At 41.3% G+C, this 13,921-nt stretch overlaps 1 protein-coding gene across 1 annotated transcript in view; it reads right to left on the bottom strand.

The window, feature by feature from the left end:
- Positions 1-318: 318 nt before the first annotated feature.
- The window catches only part of HEG1 (heart development protein with EGF like domains 1), a 90,942-nt gene continuing 77,339 nt past the window's right edge, over positions 319-13,921 (bottom strand). Inside the window, exons 17-18 of the mRNA XM_077118090.1 lie at positions 12,336-12,510; positions 319-5,568 (exon numbers count right to left, since the gene is read on the bottom strand). Of these exons, the coding sequence (XP_076974205.1) occupies positions 5,419-5,568; positions 12,336-12,510 (325 nt within the window). The 3' untranslated portion in view covers positions 319-5,418. The remainder of the gene's footprint in view (positions 5,569-12,335; positions 12,511-13,921) is intronic.

The following is a 13,921-nucleotide window of genomic DNA, read 5'->3' as shown; positions in this document are numbered from 1 at the left end:
GGTGGCAGTTTGAGGCATTCAGGAAGACATTTTCAGTCTCCGAATCAGTGACGTATTCTTTCTAATCCACAGAAAGAAAAGTAAACAAAACCAGGTGTGATACCTGATTTAGACTTCTTATCACTTAAGTCCATCTATCCATCCATGATTCATCCATCCACCTACAGAATATTTCCTTATTGTGCTGGGCTCTGAGGATACAGAAATGACGTAGTCGCTGTACAGCACATGTACTGACCCATTGTCTGAGTGATACCTTCATGAAAAAAAGCTGGTTGATCATTGGTGTGGTCTGCTTGTTATTAAACACACAGAGTGAAAATGATATTAATTTTATTGCATCATTTACTGACTAGAACGCCAGACTTACAATGGATATAAGTATAAAAATAACCGAATTCTTACAAATAATACTTTGCTGCTACAGTACTGAGTAAGTAGTGGAGGTTGCAATTATAATACAATTTTAAATAACATTCTCATAATGGATTTAACACAATCAACCAGGGGTTAAGGTTTAAAGGTTTACAAAAAGAAATCCAGGACAATCTGAAAATTCAAAAAGCTCACATCCCAACTATACGCTTCATTTAACCACAAATCCAGCAACGCAAACATTAATACAACTCGCAGCAACCCATGATGAAACTATCTTTTTTTTTTTTTTTAAATAGGTCAAGGTAATACAGAGAGAAAAGTGAATTGGGCGAGTCTTCCAAGCCCATACCATTCCTGCCCTATCCCATCATCCTTACCCAAGAACTCTGCACCTGAAGTATATTAGACATGTCCAAAACAGGTCATTAAAAAAAAACTGACTCTCTGTAAATTACTAAAATGTCAAGGAGACAAAGTCAGTCTAACACCTGTTTCTTTTCAGACCTACATTGTACCCTTTGGCTGCAAAGGCTTGTCTGTGAACAGTTTACCCCAGGTGTGATGGATTGTAACACAATTGTGAAATATTTTAAAACAACAAATTAATCGGCATTTAATAATTTAATGTACCTTGTATTTCAACCAGTTTACTTTTTGGGAGATTCAAGAAAAGAAGAAAGAATACATTCTCAAAGGCAAACTATACAAAACCTGATCTCTGTTTCCAAAAACACCCATGAGAATCTCAGAATGATGCTTTGAGAAGACAATGAAATGTCCCTTATAATCCACCCAAAAGCATTCAAAAAGAAAAATCTCTGATATTAAAAACAATTTTAAATAAGATGCAAAATTCGGAAATACTCAACTTTTCAGTCTTCCTTTCTCCAAAGAAGATTTTGAGTCTCAAAATTAGTGTATTTTAGAACTAGGGGTCAAACTCTAGTTTTGTACTGGGTTTGTATTGGGGTGTATTGGGTTTGCCTGAGCCAAGAACAAGTGGCCTGTACAGCTCTAGTTTCTTCAGACAAAATTAAACAGATTTAAAGGGAGCCTGTGCACCTCACCAGTGGGCAAAATGGCTTTATGGAAGGCTCTACAGAGCCACGTGAGAGGGAAGACTCCCTGCTCTGGGAACTTTCCCATTCGAACAGGTATCTCCACCCAGGACGTTTTCTTGGGCAGCCACCAGCCTTGTACTGTGAAAACGCTCCCCTCCCTTCTGGGAAGTGCTCTCAAAGTCAACTTGAAGAGTCACCTCTTTAAAAACGGAATAGTCAACACCTTAGTTTTTTACCTCAAATTTTGTCTGTTAGCTTGATTACACCATCTATTCAACAATCTTGGGTCTAAATGACTTGACCTGCTTCTGAAAATAAACTCCTCTAAGAAGGAAGATTTGACAGCATTTAAGACATTCAACTGAATTTGCTCCCAACTCTGATAATGGTTCACAAAAGCAGGCTTCCAGTATGCTGGGAGTCGCGGCCTTTCTCCGGGAACAAAGTCAAGCTTTCCCAGCGGTCCCCTTTGAAGGATGCAGCCCTCAGACATCTGGGTCTGTTTGTCAAAAACCCAAGTCTTACAACTCCTACACCAAAGCCACGTACCAATATGCTTCTTGCCAAGCACAAGCCAGCCACTATTTTCTTAACAATAACCACATGTGTCAAATATATGGAGAAACAAACCTGAAAGGACTTTTCAAAAGGGGAGTCAACATTTCTTTACACTTCATGTCGTTAGTTGGTTACTGCTTAATCATTTTAAAGTTCTTTAAAAAAAAAAAATAAGACCAACTTACTTTTTAAGTCCATTCTCTCTTGCCCTCTTTGACATTCAAAGTAAACTGCAGGGTGAGGCAGTGTGCCGGGCAGGTGAGGCAGGGAGGTATAGTGGAAAGAGCAAGAGGTCAAGTCAGGCAGACTGGAATCGGAAGGTTTCTTTATCTGAGCACTGGGCACGCTCCCACCCGCCTCACTTGAAATGTTGGGAGGCCAAGTGCTCTGCATGGAGCCCGGTGATGGTGTGAACACAACAGATGCTAATTGTATTCTCTGAAATAAACAGGTGCTAGCGCTCTGAGCTGGCTCCCAAGGAATAGAGAAGACAAGGAGAAGCAAGACCCTCTGGGACTTAAAAACCCACAGATTATTAGCATCTCTGTGTTCTGACACAACATGTTCTATATGCTGTGGGCCACCGGGTTCCATTCAGCCTTCCCTACAGAAGTTTGAGTGTCTTTGGAGCAGTAAGTGTCACTTTTCCCTTCTTCCCAACTTCGGCCAGCTGTGGGGTCCTGTGGTGCAACCTGCACATGAGTTGCCACACATTCCAGGGTAGGGACTGATGCAGGAGCACCCAGGCCAGAGCTGAGAGCTTCTGTTTGCCAGGGGTGGGTTCTCCCTGCTCTGACAGTCCAAAGGCCATGGTGGCCCAACCAGTGATTTCCCCTCGGCCCACCAGGACCGTCCTGGAGGTACCAGCTCCAAAGAGGAGGGAAGCCAGCCCTCTTTTTCTCACCCAGGGTGGGCAGCTAGCATGGGTAAGTCATGCTATTTCATACATATTTCCCAGTACCCCATGGCTCCTGAGGTGCAGTCTTCCCAACTCCATATACCTCCTTTAACTCAACCTTGCAGGATGCCTCCCTTTTTTCACAGTAAGAAAACCAACCAACCAACAAAAAACATTCAATCTTATCTATATTGACAAAACCAATCAACAGGAAAAGGTTCTTAAAACTCACAAGAACACCCTTTTCTGAACTTTGGGATGCATCTCAAGAATGTTTTTGAGAACAGTGGACTTCATTTTGTGGAACTTGTACTCCTGGCCCTCTTAGAGGAGATGAGTATCAGCTGTGGGGTCAGCTGCAGGCAGCAGAAGCATCTATCTGGGAATAGCCCCTCATCTCGGTTCGTCCCATATCTATTGGTCCTGGGGGAGGAGCAGGGATACCGAGTAAAGAGCCAGCAGCTGGGCCACCTCACTGGGGCTCCAGGTCTATTGGCTCAGGTGAGCTGAGGACAGGAGCGCTGAGCTCTCCAGTCAGATGTGAGGCAATGAGGCAGAGAGGGCTATTTGGTTCCATAGCAATACAGAGAGATGCAAGACCTGAGATTTCAAAAATGTGATGTTCTGACATTTTAAGGTGGTATCCACTGACAAAGAAGGATGTTTTCTTTTTTAAATATGTCCCATGAGATGAGCGCTAAGTGCTAAGATGCATCACACCTGACTCATGTTCCTGCTGCAGCAGTGGTGAGGGGGGGCGGTGGGGGGGGTGCCCCATGGAACACAGGTGTACAAAGTTAAAACCGGCAGGCCGAGGATTATGTAAGAATAAGGATTATATATTACCTCTATGTTCTGAAGAGATTTGAGAACTTTGATCAACCACACCCAGGCTGGAACTGCTAATAGATGAAGTGTTTCCAGAGGAATGTGTCTTACAGAGCCCAGAGCTTCCGTGTGGGTACAATTCCTTTATCTCTGGGTTCTCGTCACCTCATCCAAACCACAATGTTCCAAAAGCAGATGCCAGGAATAAACACAGTTCCAAAAGTAGCAGTTAAAGACACAGAGCACTGGATATGTTCCCCTAACAGGACCCAAGTCACAGGAGTAATAAATAAGAAGCATGGGATTCCCTTCCCAAGGGCAAGCTCTCAACTCCCTTAACTAGCCAGCAGTCTTTAGCTCTCCAATGCTGACCTGACTTATCACCATGTTTCTGGAGGGAACTGCATAGTAGTAGTAAGAGGTATAAATGACTGGATGAGAGATGATAAGTTACTTCTTCAATGAATAAATAGCTTTGAGCAACTGAAAGTTTGCACTGAGTTTGTGGGCAAGATCACAGGTACAATCCAAGCTGCTGTACTAGCAGACAGGCAAACGCACATGAGGCGACATCCAAGCCCTCTATTCTTCCCCAGGAATTCACACAGCTTCTCAAAGCACTGACATTGTAGGAAAGCTAACATGCCTTTTCTGTCCATTCTTATAACTACATTCTGCTGTAGGAAACTACAATCAGCCGATTTCCCAGTAGCTGTGCAAATACTTGCTCAGACCCAATGTGCAATCAGCTTTCCATTTCTAATCCATACACAGCAGCCTATGGCCTCAGCGATGGTGGACAGAGTCCCAGGCACCCCAAGGTGCCACACTGATGAGAAGTACCTGGACACCTGCAGCCCGGAAGCTTTCCACCCAATTCTGCCTGCTGGGCTCACTACACAGCAGCTGGATGCCTCTAACTAAAACCAAAGATAGGTTGTTTTGCCTTAATCTGGACTTGTTTGAGGAAGTGAGATCTAACAGCAGAGGGAAAAAAAAATTTTAAATAAACATTATCACCTTGATTAAAAAAAAAAAACCAACACATTGGTGTTGTGTGCTGTGCCTCACACACTTCAATTCCGTGTTTTGGGTGTTGGCTTGGAAACTATAGCATATTAAGACCTAGAAACATATTAAAATACTGTACATTAAACTGCAGCATCTTCAGACCTTAGTGGTATCCTTATCTTCATCTGTTGTTTAGCATGTAGACATTGGGCAGGAAAATAACTAAAGAGCCAGAATCTTGCTGCAAATTAATCAGCAAAGGAGGCCTTCTTTGGGGAACAGTCTTGACATAAATCCCAAAGGATGCCTCCCTACCCAATTTGCTAAAGTGCAAACTAAGAAAAAACTGGATCCTTGCCATGATACCTAATGATCTGCCTTAGTTAACAGTCCCCTCCTAGGGCCAGCAGCCACTTGGTAGGTACTCAGAGAAATCCCCTCCGTACTGGCCCAGGTTCATGTTCACAGTAACAACGAAGGTTCCGAATGAGCAGCCTGTGGTTTCCATGTCCGCAGGTTCCATCTGTCCCCTTCCACTGTGGTCACACCCCTCGCGCCTGTCTCACCATCTGTTTGCCGCTCAGGTGTGGCTCCGGCAAGTCCCAGGGGCAGCCAGCACATGCTCCTCCCCCAGATGCCACCCCGGGAACAGCAGAGGTGCTGGGTAACTTCTCTCTCCTGGACTTAAAAGTAGTCTCTTCTCCTGCTCTCATCACTGATGAAGGACGGGTTATACTGTCCGGGAAAAATGCAAGAATGCCGGGACCCTGGCAGTCCAGTGTAAGCAGGATAGAGCCCGTTTCGTTCAAGTTCAGGATTCCTTACACCTGTGGGCTGGTTGCCAAAGAGAAAAGAAGAAAAGTCAAGGTACTATTCTTGAGTTTAATAGTTTAAAATTTAAAACAAGGAATGCAAACTTTTCATAATCTTAAATTGAAGGCAGGAGTAGAGCCAAGGCCTGATCTGGAAGTGGGGACCCTTACAGGTCTGTCTCTTTTTCTGGAACCTGGCATATCTTTGCCCATATTAAAAGAAGATTTAAAAGAACATTGCTTCCCCTAAACAGTGGGATAGAAAGATCAAAGGTGATGGACTTATACAGAAAAGGTAGGGTTTGGCAAACGAATATGACTGCTGAATATTAAATTGATAGTTTTTAGTCTCCAACATCTTAGAGCAGCTAGAAGTAAAAACCTAAAATTATGGAATTGTAATCCATACCAAACTCTGAAATCTGTTCTACAACTAACTGCTGTGCTGTGCTTTGAAATTTATTGCTTTTTTGTATATATGTTATTTCTCACACACAAAAATGAAAAAATAAGTCGATTGTGATAAAAAATATCTATTCCTTCTGGAATTGCTGTTCTGGAGCACCAAGAAGGAAAAATCTTAGAGGATCGTATGGTAGCCCACGACAAACTCTGGGATCTGTCCTGTAACCACTTGTTGAAGAGTGCTTTGAAAACCATCGCTTTTTTCTTCCTTTGCTTTGTATCTATGTCATAATATACAATTTAAAAAGTTTAAAAAAAAAAAAAGAACATTGCTTCTATTGGAAGATGTCATCTAGGATTTCATAGCTAGAGAGAAGTCAGTGCCTGTCTTCAAAGCTTGAGAGGACAGGCTGTCTCTCTTGTTAGGGGCTAATGTAGTTGGTGACTTTAAGTTGAAGCCAGTGCCCATTTACCATTCCAAATATCCTAGTGCCCTTAAGAATGATGCTAATTCTCCTCTCCCTGTGATGGATAAATGGAGCAACAAAGCTTGGAGGACAGCACATCTGTTTACAACATGGCTTTCTGAATATTTTAAGTTCACTGTTGAGACCAACTGCTCAGGAAAAAAGATTTTTTATTTTCCAAAATGACTGCTCATTGACAATGCACCTGGTTACCCACGAGCTCTGAGGGAGATGGGCAGGATGAATACTGTTTTCATGCCCGCCAACACAACATCCATTCTGTAGCCTATGAATCAACGAGTCATTTCGACTTTAAAGTCTTATGATTTAAGAAATACATTTTGTAAGGCTACAGCTGCCATGGACAGTGATTTTTCTGACGGAACTGGGCAAAGGCAATTGAAAGCGGTCTGGAAAAGATTCACCATACTAGAAGCCATTAAGAGCATTTGTAATTCATGGAGGAGGTCAAAAGATCAACATCTACAGCACTTTGGAAGAAGTTAATTCCATCCCTCAAGGATGACTTTAAAGGGGCTTAAGACTTCAGTGGGGGAAGGAACTGCAGATATGGCGGAAATAGCAAGAGAACTAGAATAAAAAGGGGAGCCGGAAGGAGTGGCTGAATTGCTGCAATCTCATGATAAAATATGAACGGATGAGGAGTGGCTTCTTATGGATGAGCAAAGAAAGTGGTTTCTTGAGATGGGACCTACTCCTGGTGAAATACTGCAAACAGTGTCGAAATAACAACAAAGGATTTAGTGTATTACATAAACTTAGTTGCTAAGGCAGTGGCAGGGTTTGAGAGAATTAACTCCAGTTTTGAAAAAAGTTCTACTCTGGATATAATGCTATCAAGCAGCATCACATGCCAAGGAGAAATCTTTTGTGAAAGGAAGAATCAGTCAATGCAGCAGACTTCATTGTCTTATTTTAAGAACTTGTTACAGCCACCCCTTCCTTCTGTGACCACTACCCTGAGCAGTCAGTCAGCTGCCATCAACATCAAGGCAAGACCCTCCACCAGCAAAACGATTATGACTTGCTGAAGGCTCAGAGGATGCTTAGCAATTTTTAGCTATAAAATATTTTAAAAATAAGGCATGCACATTGTCTTTTTAGATGTAATGCTAGTGCACATTTAGTAGACGACAGTGTACCATAAACATAGCATTTATGTGCACCAGAAAACTGGCTTTATTGTGATGTTACTTTATTGTCATGGTCTGGAAACAAACCTGTAATATCTCAGAGGTGTTCCTGTATTATAAGCATAAACCCTAAGGGAGTCCAATCTAGGGAGCCCCAGGACCATAGTGTGAGACCAGGGAGAAACAAACACCCCATTTAGTAGGCGGCTCCATGCTCTAAGCTCTGCCTCAACACTGCACAATCTACCATTTTTGAAATGAAGGTTGGGTCCCTTTAAGTTCTTGACCCTATCTATTTAAGGCAACTCTCTAGCTTCTGTTATGGAAACACGCAGCTTAAGTTTGGTCCTGTGACACCTCAGGCCTGTTTGTGACTATGTTACTGTACTCTGTTGGGGTGGAAGCATGCCAAGCAAAGGGCGTGTGTGTGTGTGTGGGCACACATGTGCAAAACACTTGATAATTATGGCCTCAGTTATTAAAAGGACTTTCCTGACAAACAGAGGAAAGCACGTCTTTATGCAGAAATAGAAACATTTTAGCTAGAGCCAAGTTCATGTCTGTTTCTTTCCCTTCTTTTCTCCTTGGTCTTCCTTCAGTTAAAATTTTCAAAATAAGTCCATCAAAACAAACATCTCCTTAGCATGAACAATCCTGCCCCTCCCATCCAAAGTCAGAATCCTTGTGGCTAATTCCCATAGCAACCAGGAGGGTTACAACTTCTGTAATGAGGTTGTCTAAGCATGTGTTTTCATGTTTATTGCTATAGCTCAAACAGCATGGCATGAGAGCACCTGACATCCACTTATTTTTCCATTTGGATTACACTCCCTCCACACCCCCTGTTAGTGTATACTTTATGGGTGATGCAGTGCAATGGGAAATGAACTCTGTAGTGCTTGGAAATATGACTTTGGTTAAATCTTATGTGAGAGAGAAGAAACAAGGGTCCAAGGTAGTCTTCTCCTTTCCAAAAGATGCAGTCTAGGGCTGGACATATCAGATTATTAAAGACCTACTGAGTAGATAATATTCCAAACTTTTAAGAAGTGCTTGTTGATGATTACACTGAGTTATCCGCTATTTACCTTCTTCCAGTTCCCCAATTCTAAGTACCCAGCCGCAGGAGGTGAAGCACAGTAGAAAAGAGTTAAAAATGGAAGGGTCAGCTCACCCAAATCAAGGTGGAACAAGGTAGTGGGAGCCCCAATACGGCTCTGATCTCCCATGGAAACTTAGAACAACCAGCAAAAACTGGCAGAAACATCATTCTCAAAGCTACAGAAACAGCTGAAGGACTGTAGTAACAGGACAAGCACCAAATCAAGAAAAAAATCTACTTAAATGGAGTAGGATCTCACAGTGCTCTGGCTAGCCCTTCCCCTGGGAATGTAGATCTCTGGTCCTGGCCCCTGAGGGAGCAGAGTAACCTTCGTGCATATACTTGGAACACACATCTGACCTGATCTGTCTGGTGGTAGCCTGAGGGATGTGCGGTCCCAGAACTTGCCCTGCACATAAAAGGTGGCTCACTGAGCTTTCCTATGCAATGCTGTGGGAGAGCAGTCAAGGTGTACTGTCTGGGGCAAGAGATTTCTGGCTGTAAGGCATTTACTACAGTTCCCAGGTCCTCGAAGAAAATGCTTCCTAGGGAAAAGGAGACATTCGGCACCCTGCAAATAGGGAAATTCCTGGGACCACAGGTGTATGCACAAGACAAGAAGCATGAGCAGAAAGGATCAGGAGGCCCCTATGCTTTGGCCTGCAGCTACTGTCCAAACTCACTGTTATGGATAAGCCCTGAAGGAGAAACGTTGGCATAGGTGGGCCTGCAAAGCTGGAAATGTGTTTTCCCTTTTTCTTTCTTCTTCTTTATTTTTTTTAGGTTAGCTCCTGGAAATCAAGGAAAGCTCTATCATGCTGCCATAACACTAGCCGGGTACAAACTTAAGGAACGGATAGATGCCTCAGAGCTTAAAGTCCAAAGATAACACATTAAAATATAAAATATCCAGGTTCCAACAAAAGATTACAAACATAAAATGAAGCAGGAAGTGATGGCCCAGGCAAAGGAGATTAACTCATCAGAACCTGTCAATGAGAACCACCAGACCAGGGGCATACAAGACAAAGACTTTTAAAAATGGTCCTAAATATGCTCTAAGAGCTGAAGGAAGACATGGACAAAGATCTAAAGAAAACCAGAAAAATGACAGATGAACACAAAGAGAATATCAACAGACAGAAATTATGAAAAGGAACCAAATACAGCTGAAGACCTCAGTAACAGAAACTTAAAATTCCCTAGAGGGGGTTCATTAGCAAGTTGGAACTGGGAGAAGAATCAAAGGACTTGAAGATCAGGTAATTGAAATCATTCATGCTGAGGAACAGAAGAAAGGAAGAAGGAAGAAAAGTGAACGGATCATAAGGAACCTGTGGGACACCATCAAGCATTCAAATATGTGCATTGTGTGAGTCCCAGAAGGAAAAGAAAGAAAGAAAGTGGCAGAGAGACTATTCAAAGAAATAACAGCAGAAATTTCTCAAATTTAATGAAAGACATAAATATAAACTTCCAAGATGCTCAACGAACTGCAAACAGGACAAACCCAAATAGATCCACACTGTGCCATGTTATAGTCAGACTGTCAAATGCTATAGAGAGAGAATTCTGAAAGCTGCAAGCGAGAAGTAATATGTCACACACAAGGGAGCCTCAATAAAATTGTCAGTTTCTCACTGGAAGCCACAGAGGCCAGAAGGCAGTGGGATGGCACATTTAAGGTGCTGAAAGAAAAACCTGCCACCCAAGAGTTCTAAAATCCGGCAAAACTGTCTTTCACAAATGAGGGAGAGATTAAGACAATCAGATAAACAAAACTGAAGGAGTGATTGTACACTTTGGATGATAACATGGTATGTAAATATATAATATATGTCAATAAAAAATAAATAATTTTAAAAAAAGATCAAAGGAGAAGGTGGAGTGATAAAAAAGGAGATAGGATTTCACAAATGAGTAGGACTGCTGAGTCATTATACTGATATTTCTTTTAGTCTCCAGTGTTTTGAAGAAGCCAGAAGGAAAAACCAAACTATGGAATCTGTTCTGTAACTAATTGTTGTGGTGTGCTTTGAAATGTATTGCTTTTTTGTATATATGTTATTCTTCACAATAAAAGAAAAAAAAACCGAGGGAGTTCATCACCACTAAACTGGCCCTACAACAGATGCAGAGGAGACTTCTGCAGGTTGAAAGGAAGAGACAGTAGATTGAAGCCACATGAAGAAATAAAGCTCTCGGTGAGGGTCACCCTGTACGTAGATGTAAATGCCAGAACTATTGCATTTTGGGTTTGTAACTCTAATTTTTTGCTTCCCACGGGATCTAAAAGGTAAATGCATAAAGTGTACTGCTAAATCAGTGGTTCTGGACACAATATGTAAACATGTAATCTGTGACAAGAACAACCCAAAGGTGGGGATGGATGAGTAAAGGAACACAGTTTGTGTATACTGTTGAAATTAAATTGGTATCAAAGCAAATGCGATTGCTATAGATTTAGGATGTTAAATTTAAGCCCCATGGTAACTACAAAGAAAAGATTAAAAGAAAAATACGCAAGCTCAAAGAGACAGAAATTAGTGTATAGGTTTCCAGCAGCAGGGGGCAAGAGATCTGGGAAGTTAATGCACGATGTTTATAGGATTTCTGTTTGGGGAGATAGGAAAGTTATAATAAAAGAAGGTATTGAGGGCACCGCAATATTGTGATTAATTCCAATGAATGTGACTGTGACTGTGATTAATCCCACTGAATGGTAGGCTTGGGAGTGGTTGAGATGGGAAAGTTTATGTTGTATGTATGTTCCCACACTTAAAAAAAGAAAAAAAGAAAGCGCAACTAAGGAGACGACGGCAATTAAATGCAATACATGATGGTGGATGGGATATAGCAAGGGTGGAGAAAAAGCTCAAAGGGATACTATTGAGACATATGAAAAAAACTGGGCTATAGATTATAAGTTTTTTATTAATGTTAAAGTTTTGAACTTGATAATGGCACTTAAGGTGGTTATGTGAGTGAATGCCCTTGTTCTTAGGAAATGCACAGAACAGTAATAAGTGCTAAAGGAGCATGATGTGTACAATCTACACTCAAGTGTTCAGAAAACAGATTGATGGGTAGACAGGTGGGCAGAGAGCGCAAGAGAGAAAGAGAGAAAAATACCAAGACATGAAAAATGCGGCAAAATGTTAAAATTGATGGACGTAGGTAGGAATCGGGATATGCTGGAGTTCTCTGTATGGGGTTTATATTATTTTTGTAACTGTGCTGTAAGTTTTAAAGTATTTCAAAATAAAAAGTTAAAAAGAAAGGGCCAAGAGGTAAATATCACTACATTCTTTCTCTACCTTTTAATTTCTAATCCTGTAAATTAAAGGCAAATTTGGTAACAATGGGGTGACTGCTACAACCCCGTAAAAGCAGTGTGCTCAATATATAATAGTATCCTTCACATCCCAGTGCCAGACTAGTAAATACCATGCAAAGAGGTCATAAGTAAACTGAACAATTAAATGTGTAAATAAGAGGCTCATGTCGGCGCCTGCCTATGCAAAAAAAAAAAAAAGCTCATGTCATTATTCTCCTCAACATTTCAACTAGCTGTAACACCTAAACTACTGAAAAACAGAATTACTTTTCTTCTCAGAAGAAACTGGCACTCTGAGGCTGCACTGAGCCTGGGAATACACACCGAGTAATACACATCTGTCATCTGGAGGAGGTTTTTGGTACTTCCATTCTCATGCATTTCAATAGCTTCTCGGCCCCAATCTTGTGAGCGAGGGTTCTTGGGGTACTCAGCATATGGAGACATTTGAAAATCCCCACTTTTGAATATAAGTTTGCTTATGTCGTTTTTATTCTTTCTGTAGGGTAAAAAATATTTGAAAAGTTAAATGAATACGTTCTGCCAAGAAATGATTTTTGTGAAAGCACCAACTATTATTTTTTTATTAGAATATTTGTAGTTTACAAAAAAAAATCATGCATAACGTAGAGTTCCCATATACCACTCGATTATTTGCACCTTGCATTAGTGTGGTACATTTATTACAATTCGTGAAAGAACAGTTTTATAATTGTATAATTAACTACAGTCCACCGCTTACAGTAAGGCTCACTATGCTGTACAGTTCCGTTTTCATTTTTTTTTAAATTTTTTATTCTGGTAACAACACACAACTGAAAATTTCCCCTCTTAGCCACATCCACGTATATGATTCAGAACCGTTAATTATATTCACAATGTTGTACAATCACCACTACCATCCATTACCCAAACTTAACCCAACTATTATTTCACAGGGCAAATTGACCAAAAGCTGAGGAGAGTTACGATTTTATATTTATTTTTAAAATTTATTTGGGGGAGGGGGTGCATGGTCTGGGAATCGAACCCAGGTTTCCTGCATGGAAGGCGAGCATTCTACCACTGAACCACCCGTGCACCCTTATATGTCATTATTTTTAGTATTTGTTTATTATAAATACAAATGCAATAAGATGGAAAAAAAAACAAAAAGCTAAAATCTTCCAACCCAAAAGGATCAGATTATCAGGATTATCAGATCATCAGCTGCAATGGAGCAAACGAGTCTAGGGGCAGAGATCCTTGGGTCTTGAGAGCAGCAAGGGAAATGAATAATAAATTCACAGAATGCCAGTGCCGGAAGGGTCCTTAGAATTCCTCTAGTCTGATGGTTCCCAACCTGCCCAAACGTCAGAGTTTACATGGGAAGCTTCTAGGTCTCACCCAGATTTACCTAATCAGGGTCTCTGTGGATGAGGCAACCCTGGCTCAGCAAAGAAATGCACCTTGTTTTGCCGGTGGCAAACATGGGTCACGTTTTGCTACTGGCAAAGCTAGGACTAGAATTCAGACCTCCCAATTCCTGGGCCAGTGCTCTTTCTACAATATGAAGCTACTTCACAAGCCATGAAAACAGGATGTTTTGTTTGCAAAATATCCCACATATTTTTAGATCCAGAAATATTCTCATTTCAGCAGATCAGGAAACCCTGAGACTAGTTCCCTGCTTGGGAAATTTTACCAACTGGAAACTACTGGAATATGTGTTATTCACCCATGTAATGGGCCTACGACCAGAAACTTTTCATTATACTTGCCCTGGGTTAAGATCAGCTGAAGTTTCTACCTTCTACCCACTTTTCTATATATAAATTTTCTGGGAAAGGCAGTCATTTCTGTGGAAATGATGCAGGACCATAAAACCAAATGTCCAACATGTGGGTTAGGCCTTTCTTGCAAGTTCAGAA

The sequence above is a fragment of the Tamandua tetradactyla genome, chromosome 10 (assembly GCF_023851605.1).
Source record: "Tamandua tetradactyla isolate mTamTet1 chromosome 10, mTamTet1.pri, whole genome shotgun sequence".
Classification (NCBI taxonomy): domain Eukaryota; kingdom Metazoa; phylum Chordata; class Mammalia; order Pilosa; family Myrmecophagidae; genus Tamandua; species Tamandua tetradactyla.
Note: the sequence above shows the minus strand (reverse complement) of the source record. Positions and strands in the feature narration are given on the sequence as shown.